The sequence below is a fragment of the Dreissena polymorpha genome, chromosome 5, assembly GCF_020536995.1.
Source record: "Dreissena polymorpha isolate Duluth1 chromosome 5, UMN_Dpol_1.0, whole genome shotgun sequence".
Lineage (NCBI taxonomy): Eukaryota > Metazoa > Mollusca > Bivalvia > Myida > Dreissenidae > Dreissena > Dreissena polymorpha.
The window spans coordinates 108,461,733-108,484,607 of NC_068359.1; the positions used below are offsets into that span (position 1 = coordinate 108,461,733).

The 22,875-nt window shown below is 37.0% G+C and overlaps 3 protein-coding genes across 6 annotated transcripts in view; all 3 read left to right on the forward strand.

Annotated features, from left to right (window-relative positions):
- LOC127881833 (GMP synthase [glutamine-hydrolyzing]-like) overlaps window positions 1-6,132 on the forward strand; it is a 29,314-nt gene extending 23,182 nt beyond the window's left edge. For all 4 annotated transcript variants that reach the window (XM_052429971.1, XM_052429973.1, XM_052429970.1 and 1 more), the window contains 3 exons: window positions 411-535; window positions 1,483-1,786; window positions 2,519-6,132. In XM_052429971.1, coding sequence (XP_052285931.1) covers window positions 411-535; window positions 1,483-1,786; window positions 2,519-2,620 — 531 coding nt within the window. In that variant the 3' untranslated portion in view covers window positions 2,621-6,132. The remainder of the gene's footprint in view (window positions 1-410; window positions 536-1,482; window positions 1,787-2,518) is intronic.
- Window positions 6,133-8,651: 2,519 nt separating this feature from the next.
- Window positions 8,652-16,087, forward strand: LOC127831535 (transmembrane protein 26-like). The gene is made up of 4 exons (XM_052356518.1): window positions 8,652-8,842; window positions 10,114-10,309; window positions 13,524-13,733; window positions 16,043-16,087. Exons 1-4 carry the CDS (start codon window positions 8,652-8,654, stop codon window positions 16,085-16,087), a joined length of 642 nt encoding a protein of 213 aa, XP_052212478.1.
- Window positions 15,127-22,875, forward strand: part of LOC127882075 (general transcription factor IIH subunit 2-like) — a 29,244-nt gene continuing 21,495 nt past the window's right edge. The window contains 7 exon segments of the mRNA XM_052430501.1: window positions 15,127-15,402; window positions 16,651-16,870; window positions 19,615-19,663; window positions 19,665-19,730; window positions 20,010-20,096; window positions 21,131-21,236; window positions 22,704-22,809. Coding sequence (XP_052286461.1) covers window positions 16,815-16,870; window positions 19,615-19,663; window positions 19,665-19,730; window positions 20,010-20,096; window positions 21,131-21,236; window positions 22,704-22,809 — 470 coding nt within the window. The 5' untranslated portion in view covers window positions 15,127-15,402; window positions 16,651-16,814.

Sequence of the window (22,875 nt, forward strand, 5' to 3'; positions counted from 1 at the left end):
TATCTGTAAACATGAAACTGATTGTTTATATGCCTGAGTGGACATGTTATCTGTAAACATGAAACTGATTGTTTCTATCCCTGAGTGGACATGTTATCTGTAAACTGTACTTGTAAATGAACCTCATTCTGGGAAAACTGGGCTTAATGCACATGCATTATGTGTTATCCTAGATTAGCCTGCGCAATCTGCACAGTCTTATCAGGGACAACACTATGTTTCGTTTAAAGGAAGTTTTTTGTAGCATAAATGCAGTTTAGGCAGAAATAATCAAGTCTGATTAGCCTGTGATGGCTTCACAGGCTAATCTGGGATGAAACTTTACTAACATGCTTTACGCTAATTTTTCACAAAAGGGTTAAAGTTTCCCAAGGTGCTGATGTCTATACCTGTGTGTTTGTTCTGCCCAGGGTGACTGCCGGACGTACAGCTATGTGGCAGGCCTGTCCTTCAGGCGGAGACCTCAGAATCTCAACTGGGACGACGTGATGACGCTGGCAAAACTCATACCCAGGATTTGCCACAACATCAACAGGTTGGCTGTTAACAAAACCAAATTACTCCAGAATGGGTTAAATTTTGGGATAAACCCACAAATCTTGGGATACAAACCAAGCTGATCCATTAAAAATCCTATCCAGATCACAAATTAAATAAACTATATGAATACGGGGAAAACGGGGCCTTATGCACAGGCGTAAATCGTCTAGATTTTTGTTCATAAGCGACTACAAAAAACAACAATTAAAGCAGAAATTGTCTTCCCTAATAAGTCTTTGCAGACTGATGTTGTTGTTTTTTCCAAAATTGTTGAGATCTTTATAAAAAAACTGTTAGCTGATTTTTATGCTCCCCCTAAATTTTTTGGGGGAGCATATAGTCGCAGCTTTGTCTGTCCGTGTGCCCGTCCGTCCGTGCACAATTTTTGTCCCGGCTATTTCTCAGCACTTAATGACCGGAATTCAATGAAACTTTATGGGAAGCTTCACTACCAACAGGAGAGGTGCATATTATCAGCCGGTTATGGTCGTATGATTTTTCACAGAGTTATGGCCGTTTGAAATTTTCTATAAACTGTACATATAGTGCAATTCTTGTCCCCCCAACTACTGACTGGAATTCAATGAAGCTTTATGGGAAGCTTCACTACCTTGAGGAGATGCGCATGTTATTTGTGGGTTCTGGTTAGATGATTTATTTAGAGAGTTATGGCCCTTTGAAATTTTTAAGTTGCTAAACCATCCATCTTATTATTTTGTCCAAAGTTATGCCCCTCAAGACGTTTCCTTTTATCTGAATATATAGTGCAATATTGTTACAAAACAAAACTTTGGGAAGCATCACCTGTCTCCCACGGTTTCTTGTTTTTTAAGCAACCTTTATTGTTCTCTGACTTGTTAAAAAGATTGTTTTCTAACTCAGAACTCTCAATTACTGCTTAATATGTAGCCATTGTAAGCAATGACTTAAAATATGTTTCAGAGTAGTGTACATATTTGGTGAGCCAGTGAAATTCCCGATAGAGGACATAACGCCAACATATCTTACAGAAGGCGTCCTGAGCACATTGAGACAGGCAGACTATCTCGCCACAGAAGTATTATTGAAGGCGGACTGTGTACATAAACTGAGCCAGATGCCCATAGTGTTAGTGCCGCTGCATTTTGACCGCGATCCAACGCAGCATCAACCCTCGTGTCAGAGATCTGTCGTAATACGGACATTTATGACTCACGATTTTATGACCGGGGTACCTGCACAGCCAGAAAAGCATTTGCCATTAGCTGTAAGATTTTTGTTTTATTGTTTGTTAAAACTTTGAAGTTCATGTATTATTTTATCAAGGATCCTTTTTTCTTGGACTGCCATATCTTTGTAGTAAACTTTTTTATTTGACAGCTTTTTATTTTGGTAGTTCAGTTGGTACATCGAAATATTGAATGTGATCTCAAAGCTCTGATGCTTGTAAGATAATAAAAGTCATTTATAATACGGTATGTTTAAAATTACAAGCCTTTTTATGTCCCCCACCACTATTGTTGGGGACATATTGTTTTTGCCCTGTCTGTTGGTTGGTTGGTTTGTGTGTTTGTTTGCTCTAATTTTAACATTTTGCCATAACTTTTGCAATATTGAAGATAGCAACTTCATACTCTGCATGCATGTGTATTTCATGGAGTAGCACATTTTGAGTGGTGTAAGGTCAAGGTAATCCTTCAAGGTCAAAGGTCAAATATATAGCTTTAAAGCGGTGTTGGATTTTTTTTAACACCTTACCTATATATTAATTAAAAGGGTGCTTTTTCTCATTTTTTTTAAATATTTTATCCTTATTCATTATTTTAAGCACTTGTTTTTCCCAAAATTGACAGTGTAGGGCTTCCTAATTTTTGCTCAAAAAGGCCTGATTTATGTGACTATTGTACCTTTTTTGCTCAAAATCTTATCTTAAAAAAATATGTGATTATGCTGCTGGCCTGTCAACCTATATAAGATCACAGTTTGTGTGTTGCCACAGGTGTTGGAGGACATGGTGGCTGCCATAGAGTCGGTACCCGGCCTATCCCGTGTAATGTATGACCTCTCCTCTAAACCACCGGGAACCACCGAGTGGGAGTAGCATAGAACCATGGCGTGAGAATAGACATGCATCACCGGTTGTTTGGGATTGGTTAGGAACAAAACAGAAAGTGTATTAGAAAGTAATGCATATAAGGCTCATCGTCAAAAACAATAAAGCAATAATGCCAACATAAAAAGGGATTGGATTTAATTAACAATACCAGATTTGGGTTGGGTTATATTTCAATGAGGCCGGCCGTTCGTAGGTGGTTATAAGGAAAGTTTTTTTGCATATTGTCTTAAGTGAAATTTAATCACATCATTCAATTTTGAAATGTCCTGAAAATCTGAATTCAGGAACAGATTATCAATAAGATATTTGAAGTCATTCCAAAATGGTTATATTTTATTAAAACAAACAACATATATGAACCCTTTTTATCCCCACACTTTTTGAAAAGCGTGGGGATATTGTTGTTATCTCCGCCGTCTGTCCATCCGTCCTGGCCACTATCTTCTACACTATAAGCACTAGAACCTTGAAACTAACACACATGGTAGCTATGAGCATATGTGCCACCCTGCACTATTTGGAATTTTGATCTGACCGCTGGGTCAAAAGTTTTGGGGGTTGGGGTGGCCGGGTCAAAGATTTTCACTCATTTTTTTATGTTATGTACTTAAACATTGGCCATAACTTTTGCAATATTGAAGATAGCAACTTGATATTTGACATGCATGTGTATCTCATGGAGCTGCACATTTTGAGTGGTGAAAGGTCAAGGTCATCCTTCAAGGTCAAAGGTAAAAAAAACTAATACAAGGGAAGTAATAAGCTTTAAAGGGAGGTAATTAATGAACCTGCCAAATGATTTTTTTTTTTTTAAATAAATCAAAGCGGCGCAGTAGGGAGCATTGTGTTTCTGACAAACACATCTCTTGTTTTATGTTATTTTACATTAACTTTTTCATTTCTACACCAATTTATTTCCAATTGATACTGAACATCTCTTATGACAATACGGTCAATCTCAACTATGCATCGCCCCATTACCAACCCTGCGGGGCCCCCTGGGTCAAACATGCAGCGTGGGGATACGCGTCGGCCTCTGCTGCGCCATTTCTATTTTAAATTGTTATTAGTAAAAAAATCGATACATTTTACACTTTATACTGTGAAGCTATTCTTTTAAAGCATCCTGCAAGCCAGCTTAGAATCCTAGCTGGTATAGGTGAGCAACAGTGCTTTACTGTGCCAACCAAAACAGGTGTGCATCAAGTCCTCAGTTATGAAGTGAAGTCAAATTGAAGAAAAAATTGCATGCCAAAATCACTACTTGGACAGATATTGATAATCATGTGCTTGTGTTGATTGAAGAGGTCAAGGTTATCTGTAATGTGGTTCATTAAATGTGCCAGTACAAACTTTACTTTGAAAGTTTGATTTGATACCCAATGTGTGTTGTTGAATTTGATAATAAAATTAGTAAAAGGCTGTTTTTTATTCACAATTATTAAGTGTATAAGCTCATAACGATGCTGAATCTGAAAAATAATAGCCTTGTTTTGCAAAGGAACGCAATTGACAGATATATTATATTTAAAATTGTTAAAAGATTTGAGTGCATCTTAGCACTTAATAGTATTTTATTAACCATGTTTTCCAAAGGAAAAAAACTGGTTATTAGATTGGCGATGTCGGCGGGCTAGCGGGCGATACATACGGAATATTACGCTAGTCAATTGTTCCAAGAGATTGTATCACTCGAGTGGCTTGTGTGATGACGTATCACACGAGAGGCGGAGCCTCGAGTGTGATGCGAAATAGCACAAGCCACGAGAGTGATACAAACTCTTGGAACAATTGACTAGCGTAATATTCCTTTTATTATATACAACAACTAACGAAAACAGTTAAAAAATGTATTTTTTACTTTAACAAAACAATGACTAAAACGGTACGCCATAGTTTATTTAAGACGCGTATGAATACAGTTTAATACCCTTCACCATGATAAATTAACGTGTAAACATTCGAACCGGCAAAACACAGGTTTCCGACACGCTAACCTTATTGCCATCGTTAATCCAATTTTTATAACAATTAAGTTGACAACTTTAATCCGATGTTTATAACAAAAATGTTTAAACGATATCCACTTCCACTTCTATCTTCCATGTCTTTATCGAAACTTAGTTTAAACCACACATTTTATTGTATTCCTATCGAAATATACATTTATTCATGATAAACACACACTCCAAAATACGTTTTTAACACATAGTTTACTGTTAAAAAACACCACGTCCGACATGTCCTTACAGAGTTTAGATAAAATTATTGTGTTTTGTCACAGAAATGACGTCACACGATGTACTACGTAATATATTTCGTAATATAAAATTTTTCTATTTTCGGTGCGTGTAATGTGACGTCATTAAATGGGTCGAAGTAGTCCGGTTAGTATGGTAATACGGAATTGGAAACAGCGAGTAGCGTAATACGTGATTTTTTATTTCAACGATTGATACAATCCGTATTTTGTTAAAAGCATTAAACAGGTATATAATAAAAGCTTTTCCAGGCAATAACTTTGTCATTCATTGTCAGATTTTAAAATCATTTGACACATTTGTTCACCATCATTAGACGGTGTGTCGCGCGAAAGAATTACGTCGAAATCTCCAAGGTCAAGGTCACAATTTTAGTTTGAAGGTAAAAAATGGCCATAAATGAGCTTGTCCGGGCCATAACTTTGACGTTCATTGTCTGATTTTAAAATCATTTGGCAAATTTGTTCACCATCATTAGACGGTGTGTCGCGCGAAAAAAATACGTCGATATCTCCAAAGTCAAGATCACAACTTGAGTTTGAAGGTCAAAAATGGCCATAAATGAGCTTATCCGGGCCATAACTTTGTCGTTCATTTTCAGATTTTAAAATCATTTGGCACATTTGTTCACCATCATTAGACGGTGCGTCACGCGAAAGAATCACCAAGATCAAGGTCACAATTTGAGTTTGAAGGTCAAAAATGGCCATAAATGAGCTTGTCTGGGCCATTTCTATGTCATTCATTGTGACATTTTTAAATCATTTGACACATTTGTTCACCATTATTGGACGGTGTGTCGCGCGAAAAAATTAAGTCAATATCTGCAAGGTCAAGGTCGACACAACTAAAAATAGATTGAATCGATTGATTTTGAAACAGCTATGTAACTATGAACAATCAGTAACAATGCACATTTTGATTTTGAGTTGTCTCTCTTTATCAGACTTTTTTTTCTAATTGAAATCAATGTCAATTTTACACAAGGGGGTTAACAATACACACTTGAATTGTCTCCCTTTATCAGACTTTTCAACTGAAAACCTGGTTTTGTGACAATTGTGTCCCTTGTTTCCTATTATTCTGGCGTGTTTGTTCGCATTTTGCCGGCTTTCATATTGTTAGTGATGAATTTTTAGGAGTTTTCTTTGTTGGCGGGTATACATCTTTGGTGGGATAAATGTTTAAGCAATTCAATAAAATAAATATAGCCTGATAAGGCTTTTTTCCTTCAAAGGCTGTTTTAGCTTTTTCCACTTGTCATTATTGTCAGTAGGGATTATTAGTTACACTGTTAGTAACTGACGGTGTATGGGATATACACCCTCATTAATTTCATACCACATTAGAGTGAAGCTCGAGTATGGTTTGAAAGTGCTGAGGGTGTATATCCCACACACCATCAGTAACTAACTGTGTATATCTCAACCGACTACTTGATTACTCAGGGTGTATGGAAATTACTCGGGGCTTATGGAAAATACACCATGGGCACGTGACTGCTCTAAGCCAATTGGATTAGGTTATTTTTGTAGGAGGTGAGATATTTATAAATACTGTGTGGAAAATTAAACAGTGCCCATTTTACGGGAATAGTGGGACAGCGAGACCACCAGTGTGGAGGAAATACGGGGCGGACCAGAACAGGCTTCTTTCCTGGGGAGGTATTGAAGCATGCCTGGAAGTTCGAGGGGGTGGCCTTATTGAGGGACCCCGGGACAGCGGTACTCAGTACGCTCAACGCACTAGGGAAACTGCCTCGGGGATGAAGACGATGGCCGGTGACAGCGAGAGGGGCCATAAAGGCAGAGCTGCTTGCTTGCACTCCTTTGGGGAGCTGCGTACAGAAAAGAATTTGTCTTTGAATTGTCAACTACCAGTGTACATTAAGGTCTCATTGGCCACCGTGCACTGGTATATTTGGATCTAAATTATATCTTTGGCGAATATCCGGGAAGCTGGGGTAAATTTGACCTACTTTGGCTCAAAATTTATATTATTCCCCTGAAGGGTCACAGGGGCAGGTCGGACCATAAAGACTTCGTGAAGAGGCCGGTAGGACCTGAAAATAAACTCTGATACACACACACACACATAAATTAAACAGTGCCAAAATTATTTCATGGAATGTTGAACAATGCCAAAACTCTTTTTTGTGAAAAGAGAGATCTCAACGAATGTCTGAAAAGATACAGATTCAGCATTGTTACCAATATTGCTATGATATATAGCCTGCATTCACTTTTTCAGCCAATCGGACCTTTGAAGTAATAATATACGAGTTTTATTATTCAAAGTGCATGGATGCGGACTGCACAGGATAATCTGGGACGACACTTAACGCACACGCATTATGCCCAGTTTTCTCAGAACACGACATATATCAATGTTTTGTCGAGTTCCAGCAAGAAGTTGCAGATGAGTGGCCTGGAAAGGAATTACGGATTTTCGCTTTATGTATTTCAAAGTCTTTATTAAGAGTCCAGTTACTCGAAGAAAATTCAGTTTAAAGAGGCCTTTTCAAAGATTTTGGCATGTTTTGAAATTGAAGTTTGTCATTAAATGCTTTATACTGATAATTGTAATCATTGGATGTAAAAATCTCCAGTAAAAAATCAAGAATAAAATATAAAAAAAAAAAAAGGTTACCTTCAGCAGGGCTCGAACCACTGACCCCTGGAGTCCTGGAGTAAAAAGTCTACCACTTAGACCACTCAGCCATCCTTCGGATACAATGCCAGATGAATTTTATATAAGCAATCCTCGTACTTTCACGAAACATAACGGCATCAACAGAACTCTCCAAATTATTTATTCAATTCGCTTTGCAACGCTTTATAATTTTCGGGTTTATAAATCGTCAAAAGATGCATATAATGGCTATTTTAGAGCTTGGTAAATGTTCAGTAATACTGTTTCCTCAAATATCATAACTAAAACGCAAATTTGCGAATCTGAAACAACTTTTTGCCAATTTACCAAAACGTGAAAATGCCCCTTTAATAACGAGTGCTCTAACCAGGAAACGGACTTGAGAGCATTAAAAATTAAGCACTAATGTAGTTAAAATAAACTAATTACAACATTGGCTCGCGCTAAATGTGGGCGCAAGCTGCGTAACTGGCATTACCGCATGATTGAGCACAAAAACCTCGGGCTATAATCTCGAGATACTTATGAAAAGCCCCATACCATTTCCCAGCAGCACAAGAGTTCTATAAGTTTTGGAAGTATTAAGTATCAATCAGTCGTAAAACCCACGTACGCTTGCCGTGCTAATCACGCTCTCTATTATGAAGCAATTATAACTGCGCTCGGAATGTATGGAAACTTTATTGATGAAATAAAGCATTTAATGAATCAAATCACGGTTTGCAGACTCCATTCTATTTAAACCAGATGCCGATGTATTGTGTTGTTACAGAAGCAAAAAGAAGTGCTGAAAAGGATTCATGTTCTACATCGCAGTTGGAATATAGCTTACTGTGTCAAAAACTTTAAAGCTGGCTCATTTTGAAACCAATAATAGCCACAGTTAATTAAACATGAATATTAAGTTTGAAGTTTTTGTGATTAAAGGAGCATTTGAAAAACCATTTGAAAAATAATTGCCACTGTATCAAACTTATTGTTAAAAGAACGCGATTGCGCTGGCCATTCCTTTTATGTATGAATAGAGCCATGCACCTTGAATATATCAATACACCGGTGATAATTATTTCTGTTGCGATGTTTTGAAACGATCGTGTCGTCAGATGGGACTGGTTTCCGTTGCACGTGCGTTTTCTGTCCGTGTGCTGTTCGCTTCCCATGGCGTTGTTGCTATTTGGCGCCTCCGTGATGTCACAAGTGACGCGCGCTACTGGTATCTGGCAACGCCCATTGCGCTTATGGCGATCGAGTTACTTGTTACGGTGGTGAAACGCAATGGAAAGGGGTGGAAAATGTGAGTTTAGTGTTGTCGAAAGAGTATAAAGACACGCAAAGGATTGTCTTGATCTCAATAACTTTAGCGCTCATTTGGGCGACTAAACCAATGCATCACATGTCGTAACGCATACATCGAGTTAAACAAGTGCATGTCAGACGTATATGCACCCAACACAGCATGTTTTAATATGCAGCGATTGGATATGAAACATTTGTCCCACGGCGTGTTCTGTTTTAACGTCAGTGACATTATGTTATGTTAAAACTTTGTAGAAGACGATAATACAATGTTATATCAATGGTACATACACAATAGTTATTTGCTGTTCCCGATTTTTAAAAGTGATTTTGTTAAATAAATTTGCTTAATCATGTGATCCACAGGCTGTGGCCAAATACCAAAATATTATAAAACATGTGAACCCTGTGATAATAGCAGAATTATTTTGCTAATATTGAAAATCAGTAAGTCAAATACATTCTAAGTTGATACGCGGAATACATGTTGTACTTTTTAACGTAGGTTGATAAAACATTTGCATGCACAGACTTCATATCATACGGTAAAATCTATGATTTGACTGTTGTATGTTGAATATTTAACCCATTTATGCCTAGCGTCTAGAAAAAAGGCCTTGGCAAACAGCGAAGACCCTGATGAGACGCCGCATGATCAGGATCTGCGCTGTTTGCTTAAGGGAATTTCTGTAAGAAATATTCTAAATATAGAAATATACTAGACATCCCTTATTTTGGAAATAAATTGATCCGATTTAGAAGGTTGGGCGAGTCCACTAGGCATTAATTGAGTTAATATTTAAACTGGAAGACGGTGATACATCTATGGACAAAACGACAAACAGACAGTGATACGTCTATGGACAAAACGACAAACAGACAGTGATAGGTCTATGGACAAAACGGCAAACAGACAGGGATACGTCTATGGACAAAACGACAAACAGACAGACAAAGAGGCGGACGGACGGACGGACAGACGTCCATGTTGATCACAGTGTAACCCATTGACTTCGTAAAGGGAGTATACAAATATCACTATGGAGTGCATGAGCTCAAACCAACTAACAATTAATCTCTAGTTGATAATGTTTAAGTCGTTATGACTGAGTAGCGCACACTATTTCTTGTATTTTAGAATAAACACCAGTGGGCAAATATATATATATATATATATATATATATATATATATATATATATATATATATATATATATATATATATATATATATCGGAAGTAGGGCGTACAAACCTTTTTAATATTTAAGGCTAAGCCCCATCGTGCTGATATACTTGCTTACGGTCGTTCCGGCCATCTGGTTCCTCGAGCTACACGAGTTCGACAGGCGTGCACGTCATTATGCGCGCGCAGCGAGGATTTCCCGAGTTCTCAATCAGACGATTTCCGAAGAACCGGACGAAGTTCCTGTCGACCTGAGGGCCTATCTCGGGAAACTGCTCGGGGTAAGTTACTTTATAAACTTAAGGGTACAAATATGCTCACAATAAATAGACTTCCGTGTATCCAATGTCTCATTAACACACAAACATATTTTTAACGAAATACGCAAACGTTTTTTAGTATTTCGCATCGATCAATTTACTCACACACTTCTCATATTATTGTGTATGCGCCTCAGAAAGTAAGGGGTATTACTTTTAACAAAGGAGTTGAATTTTAGATATCCAATTTCACCTGATAGAAAATCAGCTTTTATTCCCCGGGTTTTGATTCTTGTCTTCTCTCACAACCAGTCAGTGTACAGTATTTGCGTTTTTTATATAACTGTTTTACGAACATTACATTTCTAGACAAGACAATTTCATTTCAATACAAATAACCGGTTTATGTAAATCAAAAGTAATTGTTTACTTGTTTGGTCTATAATGGTTTTCGGTCGATGCAATTTCATACGATTATATGTTTTCTCAAAATAATACATATGCGAACACTTGAACTAAATTGCTAGCATTTAATGCTGTATTTATGCATTGGAATTTCCTATCACTGCAGATAATGAAAGGAGTGTTGTTACTTGTTCGTCTGTAATAAATGGGGAATCTAAATTACATAGGTGGAAATCCAGACATATATGCAGACCTTTAATCGAAAACTGGCTTTCTTGTTAATTGATCAGTATGTGAACATGGAAGCATGACGGCTTTTTCTTACTGATGTCAGGTTCAAAAGAACTAATCGCATATGTATATGCATATGCAACGTTATTTATCACTTTGAACATTTCCTTAATTATGTTAGTCCGATTTGGCGGGCTTTATTTAAGAATATTACAGAGAAATAAGTGGTCTTTCAATAATTAACTATTCTAAAAAAAGCACAACACTAAACCCATTCTTTAACACGTTTGTGCATTTGATAATAAATTATAACAATCTACATTTGAAAAAATGAGTAAAATTATACACATTATGATATTTAATTAAGATAGAATAACAGCAGTATCCAATAAAGAACTACACCATAACGTCTCTGAGTCACTACATTTAAGTGACCGAGCACGCAACACTACATAGAAGTATCCGATCACACAATACAACATAAAAGTATCCGACCACACAATGCAACATAGAAGTATCCAATCACGCACTGCACCATTAAGTGTATGCGATCACAGCGTACTAAAATCCAACCACCAATACAGCGTACAAGTTACCGACCACGCAACAGTGACGTATCCGAGCGCATCATACATCATATAAATATCCGACCACAAAATACAACAAATAAGTATCAGACCATACAGTACAACAAAGACGCGTCCGATAACACAAAATAAAAGGATCCGACCATAAACTTTAACAAAGACGTATCCGATAATTCAATATAAAAGAATCCGACCACTCAATACAGCATAGATATATCCGAACACAATACAGTAAGAGCGTATCCGACCACACAATACAGCATAGATATATCAGAACACAATACAGTAAGGGCGTATCCGACCACACTATACAACATAGACATATCCGTACACAATACAATAAAAACGTATCCGACCATTCAAAAAACATAACAGTATCCGGCCACACAACACAACATAGAAAACTCCAATCATACAATACAACACAAGGTATCAGACAAAACAATACAATATAGAAGTATCCGAACACACAATTCAGCATAGAAATATCCGACAACACAATACAATTAAGACGTATCAGGCCATACAATACAGCATAGAAGTATTCGACCACACACTACAATACAGAGGTATCCGACCACAAAATACAAATTAGAATTATCATACCATACAATACAACACAGACGTTTCCGACAACACAATGCAACACAGACGTATCCGACCACACACTACAATTAAAAGTTTAAACGTATCAAAGTAAACAAGACAATATAAAGGTAGACCTATCCGGTCACACAATATAACTAAGACGTATCCGTCCAAATAATACAGCTTAGGCATATTCGATCACACTATACAACTTAGACGTATCCGAACAAACGATACAAGATTGACTTAACCGACCATGCAACACAACATAGACGTATCCGATCACAAATTACAACATAGACGTATTCGATCAAACAATAAAAAATATACGTATCTGATCACCCAATACAACATAGACATATCGGACAACACAATACAACATACACTTATTCGACCACACAATGCAACATAGAGGTATCCGACCATACAATACAATATAGAGGTATCCGACCATATAATACAATTTAGAGGTATCCGACCACACAATACAACATAGAGATATCCGTCCACAGCATATACTTATGTTGTACATATAATTACAGCATATACTTATCCGACCATACAGTACAACATAGAGCTATCCGACCATACAATACCATATAGAGGTTCTGACCACACAATACAACCTAGAGGTATCCGACCACGCATTACAACACAGACCTTTCCGGCCATACAATTCAACACAGATGTACCCGACCACACAATACAACATAGAGATATCCGACCACGCAATAAACACAGACTTATCCGATCATCCAATACAACCTAGAGGAATCCGACCATACAATACAACATAGAAGTATCCGACAACACAATACCTTGTAGAGGTTTTCGACAGTACAATACAACCTAGAGGTATCCGACCACGCAATACAACACAGACTTATCCAACCATACAATACTACATAGAGGTATCCGACCATAACATAAAGCATATAGGTATCCGACCACGCAATGCAACTCATACTTATCCTTCCACGCAATACAACACAGAAGTATCCGACCACATTACAACAAATAGGTTTCCGACCATGGTATCCGACCACGCAATACAACACAGACTTATCCGTCCATACAGTACAACATAGAGGTATCCGACCATACAATACAACATAGAAGTATCCGACCATACAAAACAAAATAGAAGTATCCGACCATAGCATATAACAAACACGTATCTGACTATACACTTCGTCGGTTACGTATGTACAATTAAACATTGCAACATAAATGTTTGCATTATTCGTGCAATAGAATCCAACCTCTAAATACAATATGAAATCTTATATTAACCAAAGAATTCCAAAAATTAAATAAAACATAGCAGTACCATACCATGCAATACATATAAACGAGTCCAACCGCAAAACACCTCGATGCATATATGTTCAGTAGCTGACAAGGTTATGTTTACTCGTGTTCAGGTTCGTTTCGAGGTTCGAATCCCTATCAAGCTGACGGCGGACCAGTGGATCCGGACCCTTGAGCAGCTGCTGCTACTGGTTCTCATCCTGTGTCGCTGGTTGCTTCCCCGGGGCCGCCTCTCCCACGACCAGCTCTCACAGCTGCTCCTCGTGTACATAGGCACCGCCGCCGACATTGTGGAGTTCTTTGAGGCATTTAAAGAAAAAGAGGTGACGTCACTTGCTTCGCGTGTTTTCCGTCTCTTATGTTTTCTAACTAGCTTTGCGTGTTTACGGTCGTTTTGTTTGATGACTTGTTTAGCGTGCTTGTGGTGTATTTTGATTGATGACTTGCTTCGCGTGCTTACGGTATTTTTGTTTGATGACTTGCTTCACGTGCTTACGGTATTTTTTGTTTAATGACTTACTTCACGTGCTTATGGTCATTTTTGTTTGATTATTTTCTTCGCGTGCTTATTTTCTTTTTGTTTAATGATTTGCTTCGCGTGCTTACTTTCTTTGTTGTTTTATAACTTGTTTCGCGTGGTTATGGTCTTTTTTTGTTTGCTGAATTGCTTCGCATGCGTATGGTCTTTTTTGTTTGCTTAATTGCTTTGCGTGTTTACGGTATTTGTTTCTTTGGTGACTTTTTTGCGTGTTTATGGTCTAATTTATTTGAAGATTGAATATTTAAAGCCTTTGGGTTTTTCTGTGTGAATGCATGACCACAACTACCTTTGTGAGAATCGACAATAGCTCTAGATAATTTAGATTTGCATAAATTAATAATTACCGGTGCGAAACTATTTTCATATGTTTCGTCGTTTCTGTTGAAATAATTTGATAAAAAGTTTGAAACTGCATATTTACTGTTTAAAGTATTTATGTTTTACATGTAGGTTAAAGTATTGACACTTTGCATATTTACTATTTTAAGTATTTATGTTTCACATGTAGGTTCGGCGACACAAAGTATTGTGCATCGCAATTCTAGGAATATGGACACTTAGTCTCGTGCAGTTCGCTCTTGTTCTCACTGCGTATCGGCTCAAGCGAACAAAGTCGAGATCAGACAATTCAAAATGTTCTTTGAGCTGCATCACCCATACCGAAGTGTTTCCTATATTGATCTCTATAGGTCTGCAGGATTTTCCATTTCTTATACTGAGGCTGTTGTTGATAATTTCCTACGACGTACTGAGTTACACGAACATCTTCTTTACGTTGAAGAATACACTCGTAATCGCGCTTCTTCTATATCGACTGGTGTCGGTGTTCATCGAAAGCAAACATAAGGCAGCAACAAACGAAATTCCATCACCGCATATACCGGAAAGTGATTATGTGATCCGACTTTTAGACACGTTGGAGCTTGAAATGTCATATCCGGCAAGGTCTCATTGGCACGAGGAATACAGATCAGAATGCACGTTGAATACGGAAGTGGATGCGTCGCATAAAAACAGAAAAGTGTATGAACTAAAGGAAGTTAAGCACAAATACGGTCGTGTTTATTACTTTGAACAACAAGTTTAACTTGGATGCTTGCTTTTATTTCAATTACGCTGTCGTATGTGACTTGAATTTTTTTTTATGAAAACAACATTTGAGTGATCGAGTTAAATATTGTATAATTGTCGTTCATGTCTGTGATGATTTATATATTATATTGTTCAATTTAAAATGCATTGAAATGCAATGTAAATTATATATATGATTGTATCACACTAGTGAACATTCGTTAATACTTAATGCTTGCTAGCTAATTATTGTCACCATATTTTTATATTCATACGGTAAACAGTGTTTTGAGAAAAAATATCGAAAGTTATTAAGTTTTCATTTGTAGAACGAAGTGCTTTGTACTCCGAGTAAAGTGTTTTTCATTCGTCAAGGCATGGTACGTAGAGCAATGTTATTCTTGCCGTGTTTTTGCATATTTGTATACTATACTTTAAATCAAATTTGAATTAAATCACAGTACACGCAGTCGGCATATCTACTGATATGTTATTTTCAACTGAAAGTAAATATATTTGTTAAACCATAACTAACAAGTAACATTCATTTAATTGATATCTCCCGTCAAATAAAGTCTGTCTATTGATTGATGCTAATCCCTTGATGTATGTTAGAATCCTAAGAAAAAAAACGCATATTTAATTAACAATTCAAACATTGGACCTAAGTGTGACCTTGGCCTTGACCATAGAGACCAGAGTCTTACACAATATAACACAATGTCAGATAAAGGAGATCGATTGTAGAAAGTTCTGAATGAATACGTTAAAGTGACCAAGTTTGGCTTTTATTCAACAGGGGATTCTCTAACATTGGTTCATACAAGTTATTATAGAATCCCTTAATGCATAGTAAAGTAATGACACTATTATGAATAATTGATCAAATGTGTGGTCTTTGTCTTCATTGTGTGACCTTGATCGTGTGACCTTGCCTCAAGTTTTATTGGTCTTACTTTTGACTCAGCCCAAATGATTGAGCACAACTGTGGTAAGTTGCATGGTTGTGTTATTGGAGAGTCAGCTAAAGACATGGACAATCTTAAAAGGTATTATCAGGTCTAAAAGGACCACAACTGGATGGCGACGAAATTTGAAGTGTATAATCCGGGAAGCGGACAACGACAACGAGCGGGATTGGGGAAGCGGACAACGACAACGAGCGAGGCCTGGTATTGTAATGCGCATGGGGAGGTTAAAGGGTTAGGGTAAGGTATAGGGTTAGGGTAAGGGGTCGGGTTTGGCTTAACCCTAACCCGACCCCTAACCGTAACCTAACCATAACCCAGGGTTATCTCCCTTATACCAGGCCTCACTCGTTGTCGTTGTCCGCTTCCCGTATAATCCTCGCACCCATATGTGCACTCATGCCAAGTTTTAATGACATCGGAACACGCATTTCCGAGATAATGTGGCTCTGGACCAAAAAGTGTTCCGCAAGGGCGTACAATGTCAAACGTATATCTCTCGGCCTACCGCGGAAGGGGCGGGTAAACAGCATAAAGAAATCACGTGTTCAGGACCAACAACATACTTACTTGAAGAATAAAATGTTGTTAACTTATTGTTGTTACTCCGAACAACATAATTAACAATTAGTGTTAAATAACCTCGTATTTTCTTTTCAGTAGTTTCTCAACTTAGTTGTGTTCACGCTCTTCAAATAGGAGATTGTACGGCATTTCATGCATAAAGAGACCTACATATTTAGTTTTTGCGTTTCATTACGACAAATTTAAGGTACTGTCCACTCATAATTGTGCATTGATTAGAGGAGAACAATTGAACAGTTATGGCTGAAGACGACGATAAGGGATACCGATGGGAAACGGAATATGAGAAAACATGGTCAGTGTTTTATAATTAAACGATATGCACATGAATGACATGATGCATTTGATTATTTAAAAATAGTTTGATATTCATTTAAAAAAGCATTGCATGTTTATTTTGTATAAATTACAATATTTTCCACCAAACATCAATTCATCATGCAACTGTCAATCGTTTAAAAAATGCAAAATTTCAAATATAAAAATAGCAAACCTTACTACAGTACATGTTACAAGAACTTTAGAGCATATAGACCAGTTGAATGTTATTGTTTACATTTGGGATTTTCCACGCATGCGCACTGACTGGTTGGCAAAAACACTGGTTACAGAAACGTCAAACATGTATAAAGGGCTTTTTAGTAAATAAATCGATACAAAAATCCGAAATAAACATTCCAACTCTTAAAAATAGTACCAATAAATGTATATTCATAAATGTAATTTCCTCTTTATAAAAACAGGAAATAGATATAAGTATCAGAGTAAACGTGGTCGAAAGACTCAATAATGACAATCCCACAAAACAACAATAAATTTGCCCTATTCTTTCTGATAGTAAGACTTAAATAAATGATATTTCAAAAATAATTAAACATATATTAACAGTGCTCCAGCTAGCAATAAATAGAGGCGCGCTGCGCCCCTCTAAAATTTGCCCACTTAAAAAGCGCCCCTCTATTTTTCTGTCAAATGCCCTTTCGATCTCTAAATTCCTGCTTTCAGGCCGTATATATCGCCAGAAAAATCGACATGAATACACAGATAACATGACTGCCTGGGGTGTATTAAGTCAACACATTGTGCACAAACAAGCCCAAGGGTATGGTTTGTTATCAGATCACTAATTAGCCTTTTGTTGCAGACGATAGTAACATGCTGTGAAAGATTATCTCTGAGGTCACGCTTGGTTAGGCACAATCACACTCGAATGAAATCAAACTCAGCACTACTTATTTTTTTAAACTTCTGAATTCTTTGGCTATAATTTTTTGTTGCAAAAATAGTGATTTTAATTCAAAATACCTATTAACATTTGAAAATTAATCATCTTTTTTTAATGCGAATATGCGGTTAACTTTGAGTTCGAAATTACGGCATGGAAAACATATTTGTGTTTGGATTTTATTTCTGAACTTGTAAACACTGTCTGTCCTCAATAATGATGAATTTTAACATGAATAGAGGCAGACAGTTGTTATTTCAACAAATAAAGAACTTGTTTGGAAGGAGGATTTATCACTCTGCAAGTAAAATGTAATGTTGACATTGTCATATATTTTCGCGACCTAACAAAACTGTCATCGTTGTTGACATTAGTTGAAATAACGTGTTGTGAAATAAATATATCCTATTATTAACACAAACAATTTTCATGTTTCATCTTAATCTCCAGACTGGATGCTACTTCATGGTGACATTGATCAATCACTTTGTCAATATAGATTTTTGTTTTAATTAATACTATTATTGTGGACAAACATTGGCTCAAAGTTATTTAAAGCAACGAATTTAAGTAGTGACAGTCACAACGTTTTTTCGACCCAGTGAAACCCCTGAATTTATTTCATGTCTTCTTCATTTCATTTTCTTCTAAAAGGCCACTGATGCTGAAACTGGAACCTGAAAGAGTAACATGCAGTTCAATGATGATAGGTGATACAAAAAACATCAAAATCCCCCTCCCCCACACACATCCAATTCACTAGTGTTTACAATTAATAAGTATATATGTAGTATAACCAAAGTATATACTTAAGTATATTTATAGCCAAATGCCCTATTTTCCAAAAGTATGCGTGCACTGATTGTAATTTCATAACACAAAATGAGGAACAGCATACAATTGGTGAAGTCATCCAATGCACTAGTGTTTACAATTAATAAGCATGTAGTATAACAAAGGTATATACTTAAGTATATTTATAACCAAATGCCCTATTGTCCAAAATTACGCGTGAAATGTGCCCTTTTTGGGGAAGCTCCCCTCTATTTTGAAAAGCTGGCTGGAGCACTGATTAATTATATATATTAATCAGGGACCTATACAAACCTTGCAGGGACCTAATTTGTCTGGACAGTGTAGGATCATTACCAGATAACTGGTTTGTGATGAACAAAGGTGCAATTAAACACAGGGTTAAAATGCTGCAACAAAGAGTGTCAAAATTGGTGTGAACAATTAAATAAAACAATTACCGGTACATTTATCAAGAGAATTTATTTAATGTGTAACAAGGTAAGTTTTTTAAGAAATATAATGGTTCGAATCAGTATTTATGTTGTGTACATAAACTCGATTTTTGTGTTGTTTGTTTTCATCCTGAATTGTTTTTTGTTCATTAAATTTATTATATTTTGAAATAATTTCAAGTTCTGAGAGTTTTTAACTAAAAATGGTCGCAAAGAAGTGCAAAGTAGAGAGATTTTCATGATCACCATATACAGAGCTATTATAGATATATTCCACTGCCGATTTCGTTGTTAGTAAAAACAAATATTAACAACAATATAATCATTCCAAAAATGAATGTCCTTTCATGCTTAGGTTTTATTCAGACATAATTAGCAAAATTATATTTGATATTGTGCATGATTATCACTGAAAACGATAATTTAGTCAACCTTCTCTATACGCGCTTATATGAAATCCACCTCTTTTTGCCAACCAGTGGGCGGAGTTTAAAGTTTGCAGGTGCGCATGACGTCACTCGTCAACTGGTCTATTATAATTAACAGTTTGTCATAATGCGATGTCAGGGAGATACTGCAGGAAGATACTGAGGGTGGCTTGCAGGCCAGTATAGATTGATCTGGCACACAAGGCAAAGAGACGGAAACTTTTGGAGAAAATTACCAATGTCCGACTTGGAATGGTACACCATTTTTGAAATACTTTAATAACCATTTTTGAAATACTTAAATACATGTTACGCAAACTTGACATTGTAGAAGTATAGATGTCTTATATACTATTAAAGTTTTATAATGTTTTTGTGATATTTAAAAGATTAGAGTGTGATTGTGAATTAGAATATGATAAGAATTTTAATGCCATATAAGTTACTGTTGAAAATCATTTAAACATAACGAAGGTGTATGTAATTTTCTTAGTTTTGTGAACAATAGTCAATATATGGTTACTTTTCTTGCAGATGAGGCACATGTTTATCATTATAGACATGTCTGCCTCCATGAATGATCAGGACTTGCGACCTACTAGACTTGTTTGCTCCCTGAAGGTAACATAACCTTTAGAAAAGCTTAAAGACAAAATTCCCAGGTTACCAGTAATCATTGAGAGATGAGAGGGATCAAATGTTTTTATTATTGTAGTATTAAATTATTTTAATCATAGTGATTGTTTATGATTTTCACGCTTTATTTTTACAAATGTTGTACTTGTCTGCAGACAAGACTACAAGAAAAACCTGTCTGTAAAATTACCCGTGTTGGACTAGTTGGGCTCAATTCCCAGCTTAGGCACATACTTTTTACACCCCACAAATAAAGTTTAGGGGTGTATATAGGAGTGAGCTTGTCTGTCTGTCGGTCGGTCTGTCTGTCTGTCTGTCGGTTCGTATTAAGTGTCCGCTCAATTTGTTTTCATCAGATCTTCACCAAACTTGGCCAGATGTTGTATCTAGGTGATGTCTAGGTCAAGTTCGAATATGGGTCATGCCGGGTCAAAAACTAGGTCATGGGGTCACTTAGTGCGTTTTAAACATTGAGCATGTTGTCCGCTCTCTAATTTAAGTAGTTTTCATCAGAGTTTCACCAAACTTGTTCAGAAGTTGTATTTAGATGATGTGTATGTCAAGTTCGAACATGGGCCATGTCGGATCAAAAACTAGGTCACGGGGTCACTTAGTGCGTTTTAAACATTGAGCATGGTGTCTTCTGTTTTTTTGTGAAGACAACATGCAAAATATTCTGTGTCAATGTGGCATGTGGGGGTATTTTGTGACAAAGCTCTAGTTTGAATTATTTCTAAGGCCATTTTCTTCCTTTGATTCAATAAGGGCAGTGACCATGCATGGAAAAAATATGTTTACTAAGCACTATTTTTTAACCAGCCAACCCAGGAAAAATGTAGGTAGGTCAATTGACAGTGTAGATATGACTTGTAAACTGTTGAAAACTCTCAAATCCAAATAAAGAAACAAATGGAAAAATCTGTACCTCTTGAGCACGAAATAACATATGTGTTTGAGCCACAGTATAAACAAAACTTTATTATTCAAACACATAAAGTGTAAGCCATTTTGTTTTTCAGCTGTTGGAGCACTTTATTGAGGAATACTTTGACCAGAATCCCATCAGCCAGCTGGGTGTCATTGTCACAAAGAACAAGCGCGCAGAGAAGATCACAGAGCTAGGAGGTGGGTACAGGTGCTCTGGGGACAACTTGGCTTCATGCATGTGCTTAAAGTACAAGATTATCCAGTGAAGTCCTCAGTGCAATTATCAATGCAGTAATGCCTTATAGCTTCAGCATACATAGTAATGTGGTAATACCTTAGACTTCTGTTGCTGGTATCATTTAAGAACAGATTTTTTTTTTGCAGGCAGCCTCATTGGCCTCTAATGACTTTTACTGAATGAGCCTTGTTCTTGCAGGTAATCCCTGGCATCACATAGGTGCAAGACTGAATCAAAACTGAAGTCAATTACTGGCACTTTATGAGCCTTGTTCTTGCAGGTAATCTTGAGCATCACATAGGTGCAGGACTTAATCAAAACTGAAGTCAATTATTGGTACTTTATGAGCCTTGTTCTTGCAGGTAATCCCTGGCATCACATAGGTGCAGGACTGAATCAAAACTGAAGTCAATTACTGTTACTTTATGAGCCTTGTTCTGGCAGGTAATCTCGAGTATCACATAGGTGCAGGACTGAATCAAAACTGAAGTCAATTACTGGTACTTTATGAGCCTTGTTCTTACAGGTCATCTTGAGCATCACATTGGTGCAGGACTGAATCAAAACTGAAGTCAATTACTGGTACTGTTTGAGCATTGTTCTTGTAGGTAATCTTGAGCATCACATAGGTGCAGGACTGAATCAAAACTGAAGTCAATTACTGGTACTTTATGAGCCTTGTTCTTGCAGGTAATCACGAGCATCACATAGGTGAAGGACTGAATCAAAACTGAAGTCAATTACTGGTACTTTATGAGCCTTGTTCTTGCAGGTAATCTCGAGCATCACATAGGTGTAGGACTGAATCAAAACTGAAGTCAATTACTGGTACTTTATGAGTCTTGTTCTTGCAGGTAATCTTGTGCATCACATAGGTGCAGGACTGAATCAAAACTGAAGTCAATTACTGGTACTTTATGAGCCTTGTTCTTGCAGGTAATCTTGAGTATCACATAGGTGCAGGACTGAATCAAAACTGAAGTCAATTACTGGTACTTTATGAGCCTTGTTCTGGCAGGTAATCTTGAGTATTACATAGGTGCAGGACTGAATCAAAACTGAAGTCAATTACTGGTACTTTATGAGCCTTGTTCTTACAGGTCATCTTGAGCATCACATTGGTGCAGGACTGAATCAAAACTGAAGTCAATTACTGGTACTTTATGATCCTTGTTCTTACAGGTAATCCCAGGCATCACATAGGTGCAGGACTTAATCAAAACTGAAGTCAATTACTGGTACTTTATGAGCCTTGTTCTTGCAGGTTATCTGAAGCATCACATAGGTGCAGGGCATAATCAAAACTGAAGTCAATTTCTGGTACATTATGATCCTTGTTCTTACAGGTAATCCCAGGCATCACATAGGTGCAGGACTTAATCAAAACTGAAGTCAACTGAAGTACTTTATGAGCCTTGTTCTTGCAGGTAACCCCAGGCGTCACATTAGTGCGGTACAGAAGCTGAAGGAGCGGACCTGTCAGGGGGAGCCTTCTCTACAGAACTCTCTGGAACTGGCCATGCAGACTCTCAGGTAACTACATGAACATCTGTCAAACCAGCAAAATAGCATTTAAGCTCACCTAAATATACATTTTGA